At 39.6% G+C, this 24,236-nt stretch overlaps 1 protein-coding gene across 1 annotated transcript in view; it reads right to left on the reverse strand.

The window, feature by feature from the left end:
* Positions 1–427: 427 nt before the first annotated feature.
* SMYD3 (SET and MYND domain containing 3) overlaps positions 428–24,236 on the reverse strand; it is a 362,837-nt gene continuing 339,028 nt past the window's right edge. Inside the window, exons 11-12 of the mRNA XM_030448635.1 lie at positions 6,408–6,516; positions 428–1,062 (exon numbers count right to left, since the gene is read on the reverse strand). Coding sequence (XP_030304495.1) covers positions 961–1,062; positions 6,408–6,516 — 211 coding nt within the window. The 3' untranslated portion in view covers positions 428–960. The remainder of the gene's footprint in view (positions 1,063–6,407; positions 6,517–24,236) is intronic.

Consider the following 24,236-nt stretch of genomic DNA (forward strand, 5'->3'; position numbering starts at 1 on the left):
TAGGTTTCATTGCTCTTCGTAAATATTTGGCTTTTGTTAACATTTATTTCTGTGTTGAAAACTGAAGTCAGCAGCTCTTGCAGGAATGACTCTCTTGCTGATGAGTGTGGGGAAAAGGGGTGCCCCCATTGCTTTCCAAGACATCCTTCTTATCTTCAGGGATGCCGTCCTAACTCAGCAGTCATCTGCAGGTCTCTGTTTGGGGAAGTGGATTTGAAAACCCACAGGTTCAGAAAGGTATAGAAACCACACTTCCAAGCTCTTAGGTCCAAATCTCTCTCTTTAAAACTTGTACAAAGTGAGAAACTTCTGAAGCAGGAAAAATGGGGAAAAAAACAGAGTAAGCAATTTCCTCATATACCATTTTGATTAAATTTTTTATTCAATCCATTTTTATATACTATATCATAACATATGAAATGCAAGGAGAAGAGGGAAAGAGCCCTGCAGATATATTGGGAAGGAGGAAAATCTCATTTAGAACACTGGGAAACTTATTTGATGTCAAAGAGCTCTGGATCAGGCTGTGGGGAACCATACCTAAGGGCAAGGCAAAGGGAAAAATATATTCTCTCTACTTGAATTTGTCTGATGTGAGATTGTTAATTGCTGGCATTAAAAACTGACTGCTGATATCAATGGAGTTACGTTGCTTGTAACTGATAAAGACTCCATATACATTTTCCAATACTTATGATGAATTAAATTAGGTGTTGTAAATGGATACTTAGGTCTTTTCAATTAGACCGTTTGGTAGGAAAAAAAATCCTGTGGAAACTGCAGATGTTACTCCAAACATCAACTCAGTTCAGCTCATACTGAGAAAAAAACATTTTTGTAAAGCAAATAGAACCTAACGAAAAGGCACCAAAAACCATCAAGAAACTTCCCAATGTGATGGAATGCATTTCTTTTCCTTTCTCCTTGAATATTTTTATTTTTTAGACTGGAGGTTTTTCTTCACTGTGTTCTCATGATGGCCTCACACTCTTCCTTTATGTCCATCAAGGCTTGCATCAGGCTGTGATCTGTCCCGTGGGTCACCTTCATAATATCATAGGCCTGAAGGAGAGAAGAGAAAGGGACATGTTAGTGATTGCTCAAAGCATACCAAGGGTTGGACACTGCACTGGGGTTGGGATCTAAGTCACAGACATCAAGGGGCTGGCAGCTGGGGACTTGGGTGCATGGGGTAATAGAAATAGGGATGAAATAATAGGAGAGAGATTCTTCCTCTCCCCAAACTGGGGAAAATGCAGCCTGTGACTCAATGGGTTACTGATCCAGTCAGCTGATAAAATTCAGCTAAGTTACCTTTAAATTGCAGAAAATTAATCTTTTTGGAAGCAAGTGTTGAGGAAGGGAGTCTCATTTAAATTGGAAAGATAAAAAATATATAATTTTTTTCTTGTTGAAATGAATGAAAGCCTACTTCCAAATTCTAAAGATTGACAATAGTGGAAATTCTAGCATAGTTTATTTTCACTTCAAATAAGTAATTTCTAAAAGAAAAGGGATGCAACAGAAGATTGATAGAACAAGTTGAAATAGTCAAAATAAATCAGAGTATGCAAGAAGTTCTAAAAAGAGTAAAATATATTCTAAGCTACCAAAATACCCTCCTACTAAATGACAAAATACTGAAGTAAACAGAACAATAGCAATGCTTTCATCATTAGAAATGTCTAAAAAATATTTAATAAAATCAGAATTCATCAATTTTTGAAAATTTCTATTTCAGCAGAAATACAAAGCATGCCATGGTATTGCAAAACGTTTGCAAGTAAGTCACCATTATATTCCCTGAAAAGACTACCTGAATTGCTCTTACTGTTCTGCTTTTCCTTATTTAAGATACTGGGGAAAATTTGTAAAGAATACCTCATACAACTAATTCAACATGGATTGTGAGGCATTAAGCTCTACAAGAGATTTTTTTTTTTTTTGAGCCAGTCCTTACCTGTCAGAGACAGTGGGATGGAGACATCACCATGCAAAAGGACTCCCTGGACAGTGCAGAACAGAAGAGCTGCAGGTGGGATCCCTTGTGGTGTTGCAGTGCAGCAACCCAAAGCTGCACCCAGGGTAATGAGGCAGGGAGAGGATCACCCTAGAAGGGGTTGGTGAATGGGCCATGGATCCAGCCACACTTCGTGCCCAGTGTTTGAATGCCCTGACCAAGAAAGCTGATGTTTGTGTGGTGAATAAACTGGGCTAAGGACTGTCCATCTGCATACATCTGAGTTGCAGACCTTAATCTTCAGTCCACGTACAGCACAACTGTCAGGGCAGTAGGAATGGACCTGAACACCCTGATGCTCAGCTGGGGATGTCTCTAAAAATATACCTCCATTAAATGGTAAAAAACCCTCATAACAAACCCAATCTGGAGATAATGCTGCCATTGCTGACTTCTCTTTCATCACCAACATTTTCCTTCCATTTCCTCAGTACAGCAGAGAAATGCACCAAGTCTTTATCCAACTGTCTCCTTCAGGGAGAAAATAATTCTCATGCAATGTGACGTATCATATAATGCAGCACAAGTCAGAGCCAGCTGTACTGAAGTTAGAACAGCAGTGACTTCTGTAATCCCCAAATTAAACTGGCACTAAGCTATGTAGCTGTTTTTGAAAGGTCAGTGCAAAGTTGGAGATAATTACACCTCCAAAGCAAGGAATTGTTCTACTGGGCTGCAGCAGGAACATGCAGGCTCCCTGAACTCCCCTGAAATCTCACAGCTAACCAGCAGCATCAAGGCTGGGAAGAGGCTCGTGGTCTGTGTGGTCTTCATCTCAGCTAAAAGAACAAATGTAATTACAAAAAACTGTAATAATCCCAAAACAGCAGCACAGGCCCTGGTGTCATCAACCACACACTGTTTCCCTGAAGAACAGACAGCCCATTAGATTAGTGGCAGGGTTTTTTCTCCCTGAATGCAAATGACAGACAGTGCAGTCAGTTGTGCCTCATCTCCATGGGGATGGGACAGGATGCCCATCACCACAGGAAACCTGTGCAGATGCAGGGCAGCACTGATCCATCACAGGGGAAGCAGAAAGCAAATGACCACAGACCAAATGGTATGGGGCACAGGCTGGCCATTCAGAGAGAGAATCTGGCATACTCCATCTCTCTTGACTGAAAAAGGATGGTTGTTAATGCAGGCATAGGAAAAGCAAAAACTATCATAGTTGCTATCAACCACAGCTGGTAAACAATTCAGTGTTTGAAGCAGACACCTAGAGAAAGGAGATTTCTTCAAGTTGCTTTGGAACCTGGAAGAGAGTTCACTCTATTTCCCATGCTTTTTGCCTGCACACTAGGGATTACAGTAAGGGGCTAAATTATACCTGTTGTACATGGGTGTGCCATCCTGCCTGCCTGCTCCTGTCCCCAGCTTGACACCACTGCCCTGTGCCCACCACCACCACCACAGCCCAGAGGATGGAGGAGCACCCAGGACAATGTGATCCAGCACTCATCAGCTCAGTTCAGGTAGACAAAGGTCAGAAATCAAGGCCAAGCCTCCCCCTCTGCACCCTGCTTGTCCTCCCAAACTGAGTTCAAGTCCACTCAGCAAACAAAGAGGGGAGCTCAGAGCTGTGAAGGAAAGGAGTGACACTTCACAAATAATTACACCAAGTGCATCTCAGGACAAAGCTACACACTTGATAGGGGCTCCTGTGAGCTCTAGAGATGCAGACCCATCCTGGGCTCCTACAAGGATGTTGCTTCCTGATGGAGAAGCTTTTTCTTAACAACTATTTAAAGTCTTGATATTGGTGCTTTTTACACTCACTCCAGGCACTTAAATTAGGTTGTCAGACTGAGCTCCAGCTCTGGTCTTTTGCTGATGAAGGTTTTCCTGATCTATAATTTGTTTTGTCCTTGCAACATTGCATCTTTCATATATATGTGTATATAAATTTAAAAATAATAGGTTGGTAACCAAGGGTACCTTCAGGGTTTATTCCAGAAGTGGAGCACTGACTCCCTGTAACATTTCTATTTCCAAACCCTGGCAAATTACATTCTGCAGGGGCTAATATACTTTTAGAGTGTGATTTCATTTTAGTGGGTAACATAAAGCCTTCCACATTATTTCAGCCTTCTTTGGGGGTGCAGGGCAGAGAGCTTGATCCAAAGAGCACTATGAGTAAGGTGGATATGATAGTGATTCATTTTTGAGCAGCACAGAGAGACGAAGTAAGGGCTGAGCTGTGTATGAAGATCCACTGGTCTTAATAGGCTGCACATCTGATGCAGAGAGGCTGTCAATCCCCAGCAGCTCTGAGGCTGTGCCTGATTAAACAGGATTTATATGAGCGAGGTGAATTGCACTCCAATCTCAATTCCTCTGCACCTTCCACATCCTTCTCCTTAATGCCACACTGAAATTAGTCTGACGAGGGCTCCAACAGGGTGCTATTCCATGTCAGAGTGTATTAAGAAGAGTAATGAAGCAGAGAAGGTAACCGAGTTTCTGCTCTGAGCATGTGGCATGCTCTGCTGACACATCTAATCACAAAGGGCCAAACTGTGTTTTCATATAATTCTAGGACATTATCTGAGTTATATTAGGAATCACAGCCTTTACTTGCAACAAACTTGGAATTATATCTTGCTCTAAATTGTTCCAGTGTAGACAGGGAATCAGCTTCAGATCTCATCCAAAGAACTGTTGTGTCCTATGCTTACAAGCTGCATGGAGTAACAGGATGACAAGAAGCTTTGCCTTCTCTCATCTGTGCTCCCAGAGAAGAGAGTTCAGTCTCTGCCTGTCTCACACATGTGGGTTTAAAGGGGGGAGCCTGAAGACACAATAGGCAAAGCCAAAACAGGATTAGTTTGTATATGGATCTGTAAAGCACCTTATGTGTCCTTGGGGACCACTAATGGCTTGGGGACCACAGTTAGAGTGTCCTGAGAGGAATGGGATTGACTGGTAGGTAGCACCTTATTATCCCTGTTCAGGGAAATAACCTGAAAAAATGTTTCTCTGCTAGGCATTGCTCTGCATTCAAAGGCGTTTTCCTGTAGCAGCCTGGTTTGCAATGGGCAGCTTTGCTAAAACCATACAAAACCTCATCACAACTCCTGCCTTCACTGATGAGCAGTATTCAGGTGGCTCCAGGGGAATTTGCTCCAGTTTCATTTCGTGCAGTATCATATTAAAAATGCAATTAGAAGTATGGCTGTTGAAATATTGAGGCTGAATGTTTGGAAATTATAAATATTACAGAGGAAATAGCTGAGCAGATTACCTGGCACATGACAGATATATGGCTCGCTTCAGAATAATGCTTGGGAAACAGAACTGATTACTCTTCCATCTGCTTTTTAACGATCAAAATTGGCCACAATTTAAGTTAAATATATCCAGTGAAGATTTAAGTTACTAAGACTTAGTAAGATGGGCATTGTACTAAACACTAATTTCTTATTTCAACATGTGGACTTTATCGGTTATGCAGCTTGCATAACTGAGCTGATGTTAAAACCTAAGAGATATTGGGACTGAAGTACAGGCACTGGATTTGGGCTGAGAGGAGAGAGAGGGCATCACATGGAGCATGGATGCTTGACCTGTCTGCAGGCCAAGTTGACACCAGGTCAGTCAATAATACAAGGGAATAAAAATAAGACTTCTCTGAGGGGATCTGGAGGCAGCACATCTTCCAAGGGGAGAAAAACACCCCAGCAGTGATTGAAGGCTTAAGATGAGGACTGAGAGCCTGAGTCCTGGGGACATGTTGTGCACATGGAAGGAGAATCTTGAATATATTTAAAATGATACCAACAGCAACACAACAACAGGACAAATAAGAGCCCAGGGTAGGTTAATATAAAAGTCAGCTGTGATACAAGAGGGATGACTTAAAGCTGAAATGTAACTAGAAAAGCACCAGCTGCAAAACTAGGTCAAAGAAGAGGAAGATAATGAATTATATTGAAATAGGAGGGATCAAGAAGCAAATAAAATGCAAACATTAAAGGCAAATTTCTCCAATCTGAAATCACAGATCCCTGACAGGGAATAAGGAGGGTAGAAACTGAAGCTCTGCTCCTGGTTTTGTACTTTCAGCACTCCCAAATTCAGAATGAGAGTATGAGGCGCAGAGATATTTTTGTCTCTTTGGATCTAATAGTACTTTTTCACCCAGGCACCTCTGAGTTATTGAACAGTAATTAGCAGTGACTGATTCTAGAAGTCAGTGGCTGAAACACTGAGCACCAGTGACCCATCAGCACACTCAGCTGCAGCCTGTGGAAATGCCACTGATGGAAAAGCAGTGAGGAGCAGCCAGGGGCATGAGGTACAGCCAGAGCAGAAAGGGGGGGACACAGCAGGTTTGGGGGAAGAGAGGGAGGGGAACAGAGAAGAAAGAGTTCACACTACTAACCTGTTTCAAGGTCTCCAGTGCTTGAGGAAACATGGCTTGATTGTACTGCAGTTTGCCCACTCGCATCAGCTGGACAGCCCTCAGCGGATGGAAACCAGGATAATACAGTCTGCAGAGAAAAAAGGAGGAGTATGTGTCACTGTCAGCTCTCACCTTCACAGTCACTGCCTCTGCAGAGAGCTATTAGGGTGGGACTGCAAAGTCAGTGTGAATGTTAATAAGGTACTCAGAGAAAATTAGCTGCTCTACTGAGAAGCATGAAATGCTGAGGGGAATTAGCAAATTATTACTCCCCTCTCAGAGGAATGCCTTTAACATTATCCTGTTAGAAAGTGACAGGAGTGGGATTATTTAATTCACTACTGTTGGAGAATACAATAGCATTTAGTGTATTTAGTGTTACAAACAGAGGTCATTCACAGTCCCAGGTCTCTGGAGAGGTATAATTTTAAGAATAAGCTTCAGCAGGGGAACCAGTCCTAGATCCTCCAGGAGGAAGGAGAGGGACTGCAGGGAAAGCAGGTATGTAACTCTGAGACCACCATTTCTGAGGGTTTGCATGCTGCTGCTCCCTGTTGCAGAAAGAACTGGTGCTGCATCTTCAAGGAAACACCTCAGCCTTGGCAAAGTACTGCTAGTGTGAGGATACTTGCTGTTCTTAATTCATTTCACAGAAAGCAGAGGTTTTCTATCAATCTCACTGTAGTTAATGAACACAGAACTATGTTCTCTTTTTTTCTAGGGAGCAGATGGAGAGCAATGTCATCATTAATTCTTCTCAAGATGATCTTGAAATGTCCACATTTTCATGGTGACCTCTTTGCATTTCCAAAGCCTGCTGGCCCTTGGCTCACACCTGCATCACATCCCAGCTCTGGCTTGGATGTGGACAGCACAGCATTTTACAAGAGCAACCTGGGGGCTGCAGAAAGCTGTGGGTGAGACTTGCCTCACCAATGGAAAACACGAGGTGAAAGGACACACCTGGAATCTGTTACCTCAAAAAGATCTCGCATCTTTTTTTAAATAACTACACAAATGAAAGAATAAAACTTTAGGCAGGATTCACTGTTCTATTTGCTCAAACAGCATTTATTTCATCAAGTACACCAAGAATTTGTCAAAAGTGTGGGAAAAAGAGCTGCTAAGCATCCCAAAATCTAGTCTTTGATCATCACACTTCAGGGGAATTACTAATGAATGATACCACTGCTGTCAGAGAGATACTTAAATGTGCATGGATATGATTAAATGCATGCTAAGACATTAAGTGATGTAAATTTGTACAACATACAGGAATCTTCTTATATATCTGCATGCGAATGGATAAGTTATCTTTCTCCATTATTTCTCACTAATGAAAACACAAATAGGATAAAATGCAAGTAATTGTTTAAATGGCAATGTATCTGTCTGGCCTTACAAAACTCAAATGCAGATGTGAAAATAACATGGAAAATGTTTTCCCAACCCCCCATTTTCTGCTGATCCCATGCAGTTTTAGTGAAGGGATACAGAAACACATGGGCAGCATGCCTGGCAGCATGTCAGGAACAAGAGCTCTTGATCTGTTAAAGGCTCACATGAAGCAGCAGAAGCCAACTCCTGAATGACAATAATCCACCCTGAATTGTCATAAGCACCACCTGGTCAGATCCCTTGTGGGCTATGGTTCAAAAACCAACCTTGTTGGCTATGGCTCTCTCTCTGGAGAGCCAGCAGACAAGAGAGAAGAAAAATGTTAGCACTTATCTCAGTCCAAAGTGACCACTCAGGAACTTCAAGAGCACTTGAAAAGTATCAGTAGGGTTACTTTTAAATTTTGTTTCTGATTATTTTATCAATATCACGGTGCTATCTTCTACTAGTTAAATAGGGAAAAAATGCAACTAAGTCAGATTTTGGTGTGAATTAGTGATGAGTAATAGAAACTGCAGAGCTAAAAGAGCACAAATGGGAGTAGTGAACACACGCACACACTTCTGACCTCACTTGTGAATGCTGCAAAGGAAGGAGTAAAAAGGTCATAACCTTGACCTCTGGGCCACAGAGATGCAAGGATGCCTGGAACAAGGACTACAGCAACAGCAGAAGGAGCCAGGGAGGCAAAGGCATGAGATGATAACTCACCTTTGCAGTTCCCACCAGTGTCTCTGCTGTATCCTGACAGTTTTCCCACTGCTCCCTCATGGCCTCTTCACATCTCCTTTGTTCCACACCTTTATCTTTAATCTTTTCAACCATCTTTTTTATCAACTTTCCTTTTCCTCACCCTCCTGAATAAACATCCCCATGCAAAATATCAGAACGAATGGGGAACTTGGGTCATTCATCACCTGCAGCCACCCCAGGGATGGGTGGGCAGACCCAGGCTAAGCTTTAATTGAGCAGCACAGTGCCTACTGAAATTCACATGTTCATCAGAATTCAGAATCTGTCCCTCCAGGCAAGCAGGTTTCTTTCTATAGATCATACATTCACCTGCAGTCAATATAGATTCGGGATTGTGGTATAAAAACTACCAGAGAAAACAGGCAGCAATTCACTGATGTCAGGAACTTGGCCCAGACTATGAGCCATAAACTAAAGCAAGTGAAAATTTAACATGAGAAGGAGTAAGCATGAAACAAAGAGCCCCATACTCATAAATATTTACAAAGCTGTTTTACTGAGCTGATTTATGCTCTGATCTTATGCATGTACATAGTTACATTTTCCAAGCCTTAAAAGTGACATTTGAAACAACTGTTTATTATCATATTCTGGAATAAATCTGTTAAACTATTAGAACATCTTTCATGGAATCACATCCAGTGAATGAGTTTACTGGATAAATCCAGACAGCTTGCAGCTCTTCTGGGAGATAGGTAAGTGGGAAAAAATGCTGCTGGCATCTTCAAGGCATCCCTAGGACTGAGTACTATAAAAAACTGGCACGGCAGAAAGAACTAAGGAGCAGTGTCAGTTACTTGTGAGCCAATTTGTTATCTCCATGAATTACTCTGAACAATACAAAGCAGATAAAATTAAGAATAAAGTCAGACATTTACCAGTCAAGGAACTGGTACCTAAAGACCGTTAACAAGAGACTAAGGCAAAAACACATGATGTAAAACACATGACAGCTTGGGAAGAACAGGATTTCAATCTGAAAAGGATTTTATGAGATTTACCAAGGCCTGAGGAACAGGAAGGGGAACAGTAACATACTGAAAGCTGAAATAAAGATAGTTTTGTAGAGTGATGTTTCCTGGCCCTGGGCACTGGTCAATGCCCAGCAGTGCACTTGCAAACAGAGATTAAGCAGAACAGAACAAGTAAAGCTGTGCTGTAAACAACAGAAGTGGAGAAAGCCAAGAAATATCTGTACATTTTGTATCACATCCTCTGCTTATATAAAACAGCACATCTTTGTTTCCATCTATGATCAAGGGCATCCATGCTAGACTGTCCCTCCAGGCTGTTCTCTTGCCTGATGACTGATACCTCCAGTTCGGTGTCATCTGCAAACCTCCCAGAAGTCCCTTCTGGTGACTCCTCCAGGTCACTGGTAAGGATGCTAATGAGGACAAAGTCCCAGGAGAGACCCCATGGTCCCCCACTGTTACTGTCAGCCAAACAGGGTACAACCCTGCAGCCATGACCAATACTCTGCAAAGCAATAGCTGCTTCTAATCCACCCTGTGATCAATAGCTCCTATTTGTAATTCAGCCACAAGGTTTGCCTTGATTAACCCCCAGAGCAGCCACCGATCGTGTACTTTATGAAGAAAAAAATGTTTCTCTTTGTTCTATAAATCATCTCTGAATCTCTTTAAGCAATCCCTTGGGTTCTGATATAAAGGACAACATAAAAAGACAATTCTTGGCAAATTTTAGCTAGTTCCTTCTGTTTCTCAACAATGTAGTTCCATTAAAATTCCACTCAACTTATCTCCCATTACAGGGTAAACAATCAGAGCTTTTGCAATCTCTTGTGACTTAGTCTAGTATTAAAAAAAGGACAGCAAAATTACTGCCTTTTCTGGTGCATCATTTTAAAATAAATTGATGCCTACCCAGTCTCTGTAAATCAGTCTGTGGGGTTAACATTTACACTGTTGTCTTCAGCCTGATGTAATTAGAAGCAGGCAGGACTTATAAAATCTGAAATAAGGGTTTAAAATGGAAATGCTACAAGGCTTTTAAATATGGTGACATCTAAAAAGTGATGCTATACATAACTGTAAATTGGTTTGCAGTTCCTTTCAGCACAAGTAAATATGACAGCATAAAAGACATAAAGCAGGTTTAGGAGCTGCAGCAACAGATAAGGTATTGAGAAGAGGATCAGGAAAGGTGGTGAGCAGAATGCAAAGGGGACACCATCAGCCTCATGACAGAAACATACTGGCTACAGCTGTTGGAAATGTTCACCACAGATATAACAACCAGCAAGTTCAACCTTCTTTTCTTTCTCTGGCTTATTCTTTATTTCTTGAGCAGTTCATGCTCAGTATTTGAGTACATTCATTAAAGCTCTTAAGTTCACTTTAGCCCAGGAAGTATTTTTATGTTGTCCAGTTGGTTTTTTTTTTTTTTTATTATTGAGGAATGTGAGACTGGTCATCTAGTCTGCATTATAGTATTTCTGCTCCTTGGCAGGGATGATCAGTGCTTTATAAATACAGGAACTATTAGAAAAATAAAATAAGGGCAAATTTAAAAACACTTTATTAACTGCGAGAAAAAGTATTAAACATTTGGTATCTACCAACATTTCCAGGGAGAAACCAGTTATTTTGTGAATAGCTAAATAAATCATATTAATCAGAAGCACAAGATAGGTAAACTGTGCTTATTTAGGAACTCACAGAGCTCCTGTGCTGCAGGACTGTACTGCAACTGTCCAGTCTGTACGCAGGACTTCACCTGGCAATTCCTGCTCCACACCCAGCAATTAGAAGCTGTAATGGTGCTTAGCAATACTCTAGTTGGAGAAAATAATCAGCTTTTTACATAATTTTCTGAATATTAGTTTTCACTTAAAAGCATGAGACCTATTCAAAAGTTTTACTTGCGACAGAACAAGGTTACAGGGTTATTTTTGAAGGAAGCAGGAATGTGATATTGATACTAAATGACTCTATTGCTTGTGAAGTATTAAAAGTCTAGTTGGAACTCTGTAATTTCTAAGGGTAATATTTCTATATTAATTGGCATGTATAACCTTTAGGGTTCCCTCTCAAAGTATTGCAAAAGAACACTGGCCTGGCTTTCACATTAATAACGTGTGGTCTTTTTCTTGGAATAGTGATGGTGTTTACCTGTTATTCTTTCTGACTTCTCCGTTTTCTCTTTTTCTTCCTTTTTTTTTTCTCTTAAAGCTCCCTATTTATCAGGGATGACCAGGTAAGTTTAAATCAGTTCAGGGCCTTACAACTCCCCTTATACTTTCTGCAGCAGCAATGTCATTTTTGGAGTAGGTGACTAAATCCTTTACCTTTGGCAAACCTGATATACTCCAGCTGTCCTGAAATGTTTATTGTCCATTTTATCTCCCTGTGCCTCCCTGACAAGATCAAAGAATCACTGAACATCACTGGCATCACCCTTTTTGCTTTCTTCCTAGGTTTGATGGCTCTAACTTGGATTCTGGGATTGGCTCATCAACACTATCAGGGAGGTTTTCTTTGAGGTAACTGCACATCCCTAATGCAGTAAACAAAACCTTTGCCAGTGGTGAGAAGACATTATTAACAGTAAAACCTTAATGGTGGAAAATTTCTTACAAACTAAAGCAGAAAGTTACTTTGTATTACTATTACATAAAACTACTAATTACCCCTAAGACACTTAACCTTTTTCTGGTTTAACCAAGTAACAGCAGAAAGTCAGCATAACTTCCTGAGCTACTTGGGTTTGATATCAATAGAGATGCATAGACCTGACACCTCTGATAAGAGTTCACTTGGAAGCCTCCATGCTCTTACATTACACCCTGGCTGTACATTTTTGCAGTCTACTTTACCTGTGCTCTCTATCTGCATTATTCCTGTATGGGAAACACACTCTGTATCCCCAATATTGAAATTTCCACTGAAACCACACCTCACGTATGAACCTCCTCATGTTAAGTACTAAAAAGCAGAGCCTGGCAGCCTTTTCTTTGTATAAGTGATAAATGGAGGCCCAGGCAAACAAAGTGGTTTGTCCAATAGTACAGGAGAAAATCTATGGGAAAGCCAAGAGTTGAAACTAGATCTCACTGTGACTGTTTTTGGTGCATGCAGAGCCTGGTTCTTGCATCTATGCTGTCTTGGCTATCTGGCTATCTGGCTGGCTTTGCCAATCCAAATGAAAGTAAATATAGTCTGATAGGCTTAAAAGGTTGCTGTACTTTGAAAATTAAATGTAGAGACCATACCCTTAGGGTTTGTTTTTTTTGTTTGTTTGTTTGTTTGGTAGTTTTTTTGTTTGGTTGTTTTTGGGTTTTTTTTTGGTTTTGTGTTTGTTTGTTGGTTTGGTTTGTTTGTTTGTTTTAAATTCTGTTCTCACTCCAGAAATGTCCTGTTATTTCAGTGAAATAACTGCCTCTGGAAACAGTTCAGGATTAAACTCAAAAGATTTTTTTTCACATCTGCATTTCATACTGTTCCATTACTATTTGTTTCAATAATTTAACTGATGTGATCAAATGAGCAAGCCCACTTCCTAATCAACTGAATTCTCAACAAATGTTGGTTATCCATCTCAGAATCATTTCTCTCTGGCTGCTGATCACGCTGTATTCCTTATAGTGATAATTTATGGCACATTAAAAAAATATTGTTCCAGATGTTGGCTCTGTCAACATTTGAATGATAACTTCAATAAAATCAAAAAGTGGTATAAACGGCAATTTTTCTCTTGGCTCTCAATCTAACTCATCCACTTAAAATGCTGACAGTGTCGTCTGAAGTGTCCAAATATTCTGTCTCCTTATGGTGTAGAGAGATGTTAAGCAAAGAGTTCTCAGTCTGAGGTGGAAGTAGGAAAAGATTGTATTTTGGTTGTTCCTGTATCTTCAAAAAACCTTGTAGCTCTTGGGGTTTTTTCTCACTAGCTCTGCATCTTTAAAGCTAAAGATGGTAGGATGGACTGCCACTGCAGATAGCAACAAACTGTCTCAGTCCTTGCATAACCAGAACAGTAATTAAGGTCAACAGTTAATTAATAGGATTTAGTAAAAAAAACCCAACAAAATAAAGCCATGTAGAGTACATTGGAAGAATGCCAGAAAACACAAGTGTAGGAAAGACAGCAAAGGATGAATGGGAAAGGTAGCTGAAAACAACATGCATGGGAAGAGAAGTAAAATATGGAAGGAAAATGTACACCAGAGACATGATAATTTGTGACAAAGACCTTGTCACCTTCTCCTCCAGCAACGAATCTATGATTAGCTGTTAATCTTAAGAAAAATGGCCCACCCTCAGAATCTGGTATAGTTGAGAATACAAGCACAAGACTGGCTGCAGATGCAAGCAATGCAAGTTTAGCTTCCAGATATCATAGAGCAGCTCATGGATCTGCATGTTTGTGGGACTTCTCCAGCCACACAACCAGGGAGTGACAGGAAACCAAAAAGCACTGATGGATCCCTCATGCAAGTTCATAGAATCATAGAATGGCTTGGGGTGGAAGGGACCTTAAGGCTCATTTAGTTCCAGCTTCCAACCCCTGCATTGGAAGGGACATCTTCCACTAGACCATGGCTTGAGGCCCCATCCTACCTGGCCTTGAACACTTCCAGGGAGAGGAGTTGCAGATAAACAGCCTCTAACTGATTCCCTGTCACCTCTGCCATCATATGGATGCCCCAAGTATCAGAGCCACACACATCTAATTGCTGATAGCATCAGGATACTTCAGAGAGGTCTTGTGCAAGCACAAACTGCCCAAGGAAGGAGAGAGGTGGTGGCGTTGACATCTTCTGTGCTAAACATCTTCACTCATCAGCAGCTCAGAGCACCTCAAAAGTCTGGTGTAATACAAAAGACTGATAACATGTGAGTTAGATTGCTGCTTTAATCAATGATACCAAACTTCCTTGTTTTCTTTGCTATCACAGCTCCAGATCACTCTCCAGAGAAGCTGACAGGTGCAGTGTGATGACTATTTCTCTTTAGAGAGATGATTACAAATAGCAGTTTCAGATAGGATGGCTCAGATCTGGAGAGAAATTGTCATTTTCTTTTAAATGAAAGCTGTGGGTCAGGAAAGAATCAAAGCACTGTCTTCTTTGGCTGGATTTCTGTTTCTTTCCACTTCTGCAGATGTGAGAGCTGAAATTATTTTGGGGTTTTACTTTTTTTCTACAGTGACTGGTTCTGAAGTAGCCTTTCTAATTTGGGAAACAGACCTCGGAGTTTTTGGGTATTTCTCCAAAGACATTAGCTCTGTAAACATTGTGGTGAAAAGAGCAAAGCACATATTAGGATGTTTTTAGGAAATTAAAACAGAAAACTGCTGTAAAAATACATCAGGTCCTTACTTCTTGGCTGTTGCATGGAATTCTTATTCTATCTTCTCAGAAGAGTTTAGTAGGAATGTACAGAAAGGGTGATAAGAACACTTAGAGGCAGTGCAATGAAGGAATAAATAAAGCCATCATGACAAGACTGCAAAAGAAGCAGCATTGCAGCAGGACTTGACACTGGATCTATGAAATGACAGGCTGCATGGAAAGGACAAATGAGGAATGGTCACTGCCTCTCATAATACCCAGCATGAGATAAAACCAACAATTGGCAGATTCAGAATAAAAATATTTTCTGTCTCACCCAGACACCAGCTGAACCACCAACTCAGTACCTCAAGGTACAGGTGTTTTTTAATCAAAAACCAAGTGCATAAGCAAGCCCAGCTTCATATTTTCTTCTTTCATGACTACACCATTTGGCATGTAACAGTCACCTTGTGATGACACCTTCTTCCTTCTCTGCAATTTCCAAATGATAAAATTCCACTTTAGAACAGATAAAAGACAGTGAAAAGACTAACAGGTATCTCCCAATATTTTTTTATATCACTCCAGACCTGCCTCTTATGCTATTTCTTATTCATATTGTCATTTTTGCCCAAATGGCTGAGCATAATGATAGTAATTCTGTGATACTCCATTACATTCTTCACTGAAATTTAGCTCTGTGTTATTTCCTTCATTTCGATTACATTGTCTTACAAAAAACACACTCCTGAACGACTCATTTTCAGCAAATCTACACTGTTTTGTTGGGCCTTTGAACAGCATTTTCCATTAGTTTAATTTTTTTTCTCCATTAAGAATTTGCCCTAAATCTAAAGTACTGTGGTTCTTATTGTTCATTAGTTAAGTGTCACTTCTGATGTGAGGATGATTTTTAAGCATCACTTTTTATTTTGGAAGTGCAGTGTACCATGTCCATAGCTTACAGTGAATTTAGTCAGCATCCATTTAGGAAAATGGTCCTTTTTGTTTTGTGATATCTTGTGCCATTTTCCCCTCAGTAAACAGCTTGCTTGCACTCACTAACACAGTGAAACTATTTTTACCATGATGTTTTTATGTTAATAGAAACACAGAGATTATTCAAAAAAGTAAGACTAAGGATCTCTCTTTTCCTCCCACCATCTTCAAACTAAAAAGATGCACAATTTGTTACCAGCATGTCTGAAGAGGAATTCTTTTCTTGATGCCATATATCTCATTTAGCTATCTGGTGTTACTCCTCATGTCTTAGCTTTTCCATCTTGAAGTTGAGAACAGTAACTTGTTCTGTGGAGCTTCATATGAAGCTAAATTCTAAAACTGTTTTTGTGAAGAGCTTTGAGAGTTCAATAGGAAGATTCTGTAGAAATTAAAAATATTAGCACTAGCTCTGAAGAGAATTACAAATCCTTGGTAAGCTACACAGTTAAACAGTGACAGCTAAACAAGACCATCTGGCTGAACTGGAGTACACTCAGCTCCATCCAGCCACTCAGCTGGCTAGAAAATTTCTTGCATGACCAAGAAGGCATTTAAATTTTCCCAGAGTTTCCTAGGAAATAAAACAATCTGGAAGAAAGAGGAGGGGCAAAACTGCATTCTTTACAGAAAAAGAGAAGACCTGCTATGAACTTCATGAGCAGCAATCGTGAGCAATAATCTCTCCCAGGCTGTAAAGTGCTGCCTGAAATGCTGGCTGAATATAATAAGAGAAGATTTTCTGATGCAACACGATTGTGCCTCTTCGTGGCATGGAAAATGGTGTGCAATACTTCAAAAGACCAAGGCATACTTGATCTCTCTGTAATTGAAAGTTACATGTTCACTGAGCAAGCATTTTTCAAGTGATGCCATGTTTGCTGTACACCTTGATTAATGAGTACATTTGTATGTTGGCACAACAGGCAGGAGATGAAAAATTTTGAAGAGGAGATTGCTTGAAGAGGAAATAGATCCATGAAATTAGTAGCTGAGTTCATATAAAATAAAAAAAACTCTCAGGATTTAATGCTTTACATGGTACCAGTTGCTACTTTAGTCTGTAAGATCCTGCCTCCAATGACTAAATCCAGCTTTATCTGTTACAGATAGAACAACACATCAAGGCATCTTCCACTGATGTAATGATTGATGCCTAGACTGCCATGGTTATAGCACCTTTTGCTAGCACATGGAATACCATGCTTCTTAAAGATCAATTCAATAAACTGTATAGCTCTAAGTTCCCTTCCAACCTTAGCCATTCTACGATTCTGTGAAAACAATGCCCTTGTCAGCATCACTGAATCAAATCCAAATTTCCAGAAATCACTCAGAATGCGTATTAGTTTGGATTAAAATAGTTTTATCTCACTTGTGTTGCTTTCTTTCTATAGTGCTCTCTGGGAACGAGAACAAAGTTTTATGCCCAGGTTTTGGCTCGGGGTTGTTTGTGATACCAAGTAACACTCTGTAATCATATGTTGTTGTTCTCAAAGATTCTGAGGTTTTCCAAAATTATACTTAGCTATAGTTATGTGATCCAGCCACTCAGAGCCTGTAGAGAGATGTGTGAGATAGGTGGATAAAAGAATCTCCAGTAGACATTTTGCATCATATTTTGTCAGTGTGAGGTTTTGGATTGTGTTCCTAGATTAAGTCATTAGAGGTTTGTGTCTTGACATGACAAGGATATATTTCTGCAGGCAAGATAAAGGATGAACAATTGATTTAAGCTGAAGTGAAATACATGCAGAGACCTACTGAATAAACCTCTTCAGTAAAAACAGAGTTCCACGATTGAAAATTCAGGGCATGGTAAATAGGAACCCAGTTCCCAAAGAATTTTTCTTCCACTTATTGGCTACTGCATAAAAATACATGATGGGTTTCTTGTAAGGATAATGTTTTCTACAACTGTGAGAACTCCAGCCCTTGTGAAGAGAGCCATGAAATGGTAGCTGCCTCTCTGGGCCAGGCCACAAGTGCAGTGACTGAGTGACTTGAACATGATGCTGAAGAATATGGCCATGAGCCCACCAGAAAAAAAAAAAAAAAAAAAAAAAAAAAAAAAAAAAAAAACAACCACCAAATTATTGGGAGCAGCACAGAAAATTTTGTGGATTTACTTGACAGAGACCTGAGAAGTCCTGGCCCTATAATGGTACTTACACAGGCACCAGTGAAGGCTCAGACATTTTGTGTCTGACCTCCTTTGCTTTCAGGCCACGTATGGACATCCCAACAGTGCAGCAGAGTTCTGACAGGAATCCTCCTGAACAATCTGATAAGTGTTTACCTGGCACCACATTCACTGAGGGCAGCAGGTACAAATGAGTGCTACAACTGCACCAGCATGCCTAAAGCACACAAATAAATGGCTCACCACAGCCTAAAATTACAAAACAGTGAGCAACCACATTTGTCCCTTGGCCAATTGCATGAAGGCAATTAGCACATTGATTTATGGATGAGTGGAGGAGGGGAAAGGAGCAAAAAAGAGCTCCAGCAAGCTGTTGAGTGCAGCAGATCTGCCAGGGCAACCAATCTATGTGTCCTGGACTACCAGATCATCCTGTGTCCCACATCATCCCTCTTTGCCTGCTAAAATATTTTGGCTTAATATTTACAGCTGGTTCTTCATTACGTGAGCCAGCAGTCTCTGAGACAGAGCCTCCAGTCTGTCTTACAAATCACTGTTTCTACGAGTAAGAATTCCCCTTTCTGCCTCTTCCCAGACACTTCAATTTTCTTATTTTCCTCTTCTAGCTTTTGTATGTTTCTGTCCCAGTTTCTCTACCCTTACCAATACATTTTCTTCTGTCACTATTCTCTGCCCCACCAAGTTGCTTTTCCCCCTCTAACTTTCTCTGCCATCTGTATTCATAATTTTATGTGATTTTTTCACTCCCAGGTCCTGCAGCCCATGTGGGGTGTCCTGCAGAAACAGATTGCTTGTTGGGCTGGGCTGTATGCAAGATACAGATCTTTGAAGCAATTGCTAAACCACTAACAGCTGCTTCACAGTAAACTCTCTATACACACAGAAAATTACATGTTAAGGCATGCAATGGTGTTCAGTGCATAAAGCCTCAGGAAAATGCTCATTGATCCCTATGTCCATTAATCTCTGCAGCCCAAAGGGCATCTTTCTAAATTGGGACAGGGGGCAGCCAGGAAAAAAGAAAAAGATATGTCAATACTTCTTAGAGGCATAGGAAAACCACACACTCAGTCTTTGATATCAAATGAGACCATGGCATGAGCAGGCACCTACAGTGACATTTATTGACTTAAGTAAAACCAAAATGTCATGGCTCCATCTGATTTTGCAAAGTAGCCCAATCACCATTTGATTGTCACTTTGTGATTTCTCTGAATGTGTGGCTTAGATAGGTCTTGGTTTTCATGGCTTCCATTCTGAGGATTTTTGTATAACTTCCAGTTTGTATTTTGGGCTGCAGCAGATGTATTTCAATAGAGGGCAGAAAAAGGCCTTTGCTAGGTAACAATTTCTCTCCCAAAAACACAGAGATCTTTTCTGGAGTTACCTCACAGACACCCATCGTGGCACTGCAGGCTTTTGTACTTCATACTCTTACTTGGAGCTCTATCTTCTTTCTTTTTCTGTTCATGGTGGCACATGAAGGAATTTTTTGTCCTTTTTTCTTAAGACCCTTGTCAAAGGACCTTCAACTTTGACTCACATGAAAGACTACTTCTTAGAAAGGGCTCTACTAATTGCTTACTAGTATTCTGCAGACTTTTTGGGGCAAAAACAGTCCTTAACTTAAGAACACTTCTTTACATTGTCCTTGATGGATGAACAGCTTATGAGAATTTTACCTTGATATAAGAAGGCATATGGCTCAGTTCTAGCCTCAACTTGGCTGGTACTGCCACCAACTGCTGCCCATAGCCTTGAATCACCAGATGTGCTGTAAACAGGCAACAGGTTGGACATGTTGATGGCTGAGCTCCTGTTTTGATTTTTTTCAAGCAGGTATGGCATATGTCCATTTTATCTCTCCCAGGCATGTTCTAGATCCTATCTTATAATTGAAGGATCACTGAATTGGTGTTTAGGGCATGATTTTGACATCTAACACCCCTCCTCCTCAGAAAGCACCTGCGTAACTGTTGCATTTTTTTGATATAAACTCGCTTTTAAGTTAAAAGATAATTACATTAAAAGGACACCCAAAGGTACACATTTCTAGATGCTATTAGAATCTGTGCATTCCAGAATGGAGGTAAAAGTGAAGCCCAATTTCAATCACAGTTATTTAGCTACAACACAAGAGTTACAACAGAGTTATTAGCAGAAGACCTGGATAGTTTAGCCATGTAAATGATGATTTTTATATGCTGCTAAAAAGCACAAAATAACATTAACCATGCAAGTAAATTTTGCAAAATGCCTATCTTTTTTGATTGCTATTCTGAGGCAAGATAGAGCAGATTTTTTAAAACTGCAGAGTATTAATTTCTTCGTGACGTTTTTTTAATAGAGATAAGCCAAGAGGTAATATTTGTTGTGCATGGATATATATTGACAGCATGAACACTATTGTGTAGTAGGAGTATTTGCACCATAACATAAGGTTTAAAATTAATGCATGCAGATATGCAGATTACTTTAGCATTTAAAAATATGAGCCCAGACAGATTAAATATAACCATACCACATTTTTTCATTCCTAAATGACAGAAAATAGATCAAATAATTTCATACAGTATGCCATAAAATATTTTACAACTCATAAGACAATATTCTAAGCCAATTTCATGCAGAGAAAGATTTATATCAGAATGCATCCACTGAAAATGCTATTGGCCTCTCAACAGAGATGCAATACATAGAAAGATAACTGGTTAATAGAGTGCAGGAATGCCCTGTTTGTCACTACTCCAGAACATGAACACCCATCCAGTCTCTCATTCTTTTTTTCTCTTTTTTTTTGGAAGCCTTATCTTATTCTTCTGGGAACAGCCAAGCCTCTTCTGAACTCTTCATCACCAAGTCTCCTTGAGCTTTTACCAACCTTATTGATTCTATGATTCTGTGGCTTGCCCTTGCCCAAGGCTCCTTCACTGAACATCTTTCCTGCATCTTTACCTCCAAAGGGCTCCTGACAAGACCACTAACACCCATGTCATCAGATTTCTTAATTGCATCACAAGCCTCAAATAAAGAGTACGGTGTGAAACATAAGCTTGACACACTGTCCTGAACTCCTTCCACCACATTATGTCATTGTCAGTACATTTGCAGCATAATTCTACAAACAAAATATTTATTTTTAAAACCAGTGAATAACCATTTACATCAAGAATAGATTCCACAAATCACCATACTGAACAAACTGTTGGTGATTTGGGAATTAAGTATCTGTAGAGCAGGTGTGTCTGTCATCAAAAACCATTCCACAACATTGCCACAGATTAACTCAATGTATCACATTTAATTTTAACACTTTTTAAAAATCCATGAACTCCAAGAAATTTCCACGTTACAGATAAGGTCAACAATTCAAAATAGATTAACAACAATTTACACATATTATAAAGAAAAGGTATTTGGTCTAACTTCAGTTCTACACTTGTCAGTGTACATGGGGCTATCTCAATGAACCTCGAGTTGACTGGAATTTGAAATTGTGACTGCAATATGAAACACCTATCAGATTAAAATTCCAGCATCATGTAGGCAACCACACTGGTTTTCAGGAGGAATTTGGAAATAACTGCAATTGCTGGGTAGACACATAATTCTGTGTAAATACCAGAGTTAGAGAGGTCGTCTACTGATAGACTTTCAAGGTTAATTTGGATTCATTAATCTCGTGAATTTAAAGTAATCACTTCAGCCAAGTTGTACATGCTGTCATTGAAAACTAATGCAGAGCTATTTCATATTTAGCTTGACTCATTTGCAAACTAAATTGGGCCCTACTGCATTAAATTGAGAAAAAAACACAGGTATTTGAAAAGATTAATTAAAGCACTTTAAAATCTCCCTGGGTTATTGAGGCAGAAGCATTGGTCAACTGAAAATGGTGTGCTTAAAACCACAAAGCCCAGATTTCTTCAGAACACTGCTCTAAAAATGTAAAGGTAAAATCCTATGATGATCATATAACCATTTTCTCTTCACGAATAACATGGTATTTTCTCCATGACCTGCTCTAAATGGACAGGAGGTAGCTAGAAAACTGACTGATGTGGAGAAAACAAAACATTTGTGCTTTCAGATACTAGACAAAATGGGGCAAGGTGCAAAATAGACACAAGGATATATTTTGTATTATTAGGATAATAAGTTGGTTGTGCTGTATTTTGATCCAAATTTGATGGTACAATAAACATAAATTGTGAAGTATTAATCAGAAAAGGCATATTGTGCTTAATGAAGTAGCAAATACTAAACTACCAACAAGCACAACATTTGGTTGCTATAGTAATTCCAGTCTCCACCTATGACTTAAGAATTGCTAATGGCTCTGATGAATTTTGTCTTTTAGAAAACGTGTGCTTTTCCATAATCATGTTTTCCGGATTTTCTGCCCAATCCCATGTGCATACCACACAGATCACACGGTCTTTAATTAGATCCAAATATCTGATTTGAATTTTTATTGCAGGCTGACCTTTCCAATATGTATTTCATTTGTGTTTATATCTAACATAAACATCACAATTTCAAATGTTCCACTCTGCTTGTGTTTAAAAACAAAGGCAGCATGAAAACAGTTCACTAGGAAAAATTGAAACAGATAAAAAAGAGTAAAATATTTTTAAAGCAAGTACAGTAGTTAATTATTGCAAGTCTGGAAACTGAGAAAAATTCTCCCATGTGCATAAGGGCCAGTACAGGTCCTGTTCATCAATTAGGCCTATTTAAAGCACATTTTAAAGGCTTAGACAGGATTTATGTAGTGCATAAGCCTGAGGCTGTCTGCCTGCATGTGAATTTCAACCACTATGAATATACCTGTCAAGACAGCTGAAATCTGAACATTAAGGAGGTTGTTAGCAAATCAGAATCTAAATTCTCAGCTGTTGTCACCTCAATTGTATTTGTCACTCTTCCCTTTCTCATAGCAAAACAAAGTGGTTGCATGCACAAGGGAACCTCAAGTATCTGCAGCTACTACTAAATTCTCTCATTTAAGCTGCCCTAAAGAGGAAGATGGATGATACTCTCTGAAGAAAAAGATTGTTTCTCTCCCTTGCTCTCTTTAAAGGAAGAGGTTTTAGTGGTACTCAATAAAATTCATTTCTACGTTAGGAAACACAGGGCAGGATAAATACTGTACTAAACTCCCAAGATATACAAGCCTTTGATTACCTGTTTTGTTCACACAAATATAAGATGTTAGATGCATGATTAAATTGCATTATATAAGGAGCTGGCATCTGATCCCTGATGAGCAATTATTTAGGATTCGTGGATTCTTAGTAATTACAGGTTTCTCCATTCCTTTATGCTTCTGCACTAGTTATCATTTCTAAGGAAGGTGGAACCCTGAAATCTGGAACCTCTACTTATCCCCAGAATTCAACAGAAAACATTTTTTTCTGACAAGTTCCCTTGTCAGCTATTTTCCTTTGTTTCATAATTTAGCATGAATTGATCTACAGAAGCAATTTTCCTCATAATTCCTGGAGAAAGCCACATATACTTCAAGTGGAGAATTTGCACAGAAAACATGACAGAATTCAGGCTTTGCATTCTACTGGATTTTCTCCTACTAGATCCTATCAGATCCATGAAAAATGCCAGAGCTGTGAAAATGTTTTTTTCTCCATTTCATTTCTGGGAGCTTTTCTCTGTATCTCATTTTGTTTCCTCTCATGAAAAATTGCCAAAATATCACTACTGCCTCAATGTAAATACCTCTTTGGAAATTACATGTTCTGCAGTGTCTGAAGAAAGGAAAGTCTGAAACTTTTCCACTCTTGAAGTCCTCTAGTCATCTGCTGCTGGATTTGTTTTTGGAAATACTGTATTTTGTCCATTTATCTATTAGTCTGTACTCTGAGGTAATTTCTTCACTTGTCTTTGTACTGTACACTGCACTGCACCTTCTAAATATCTGAGTGCTAATTCAGAAAAATTCTAATTTTAATTCAGGATACCATTTAAAGTACGCATCTGCTGAGTTGACTTCTGTGGGCATTATGTGCCTGTCTAAGTCCATTCCAGAGCCACCTACAGTTGGTTCTAAATAGTTAACAAATAATTAGTTCTGCTTCTATACTTGAACGTGACTTTAGAAACCTCTAACATGACAGTAAGAGTAGGATTTATCCCAACAGTGCATTCCCACTGTCAGCTCACAGGAATCCACCTTCAG

Source organism: Calypte anna, chromosome 3 (assembly GCF_003957555.1).
Source record: "Calypte anna isolate BGI_N300 chromosome 3, bCalAnn1_v1.p, whole genome shotgun sequence".
Classification (NCBI taxonomy): domain Eukaryota; kingdom Metazoa; phylum Chordata; class Aves; order Apodiformes; family Trochilidae; genus Calypte; species Calypte anna.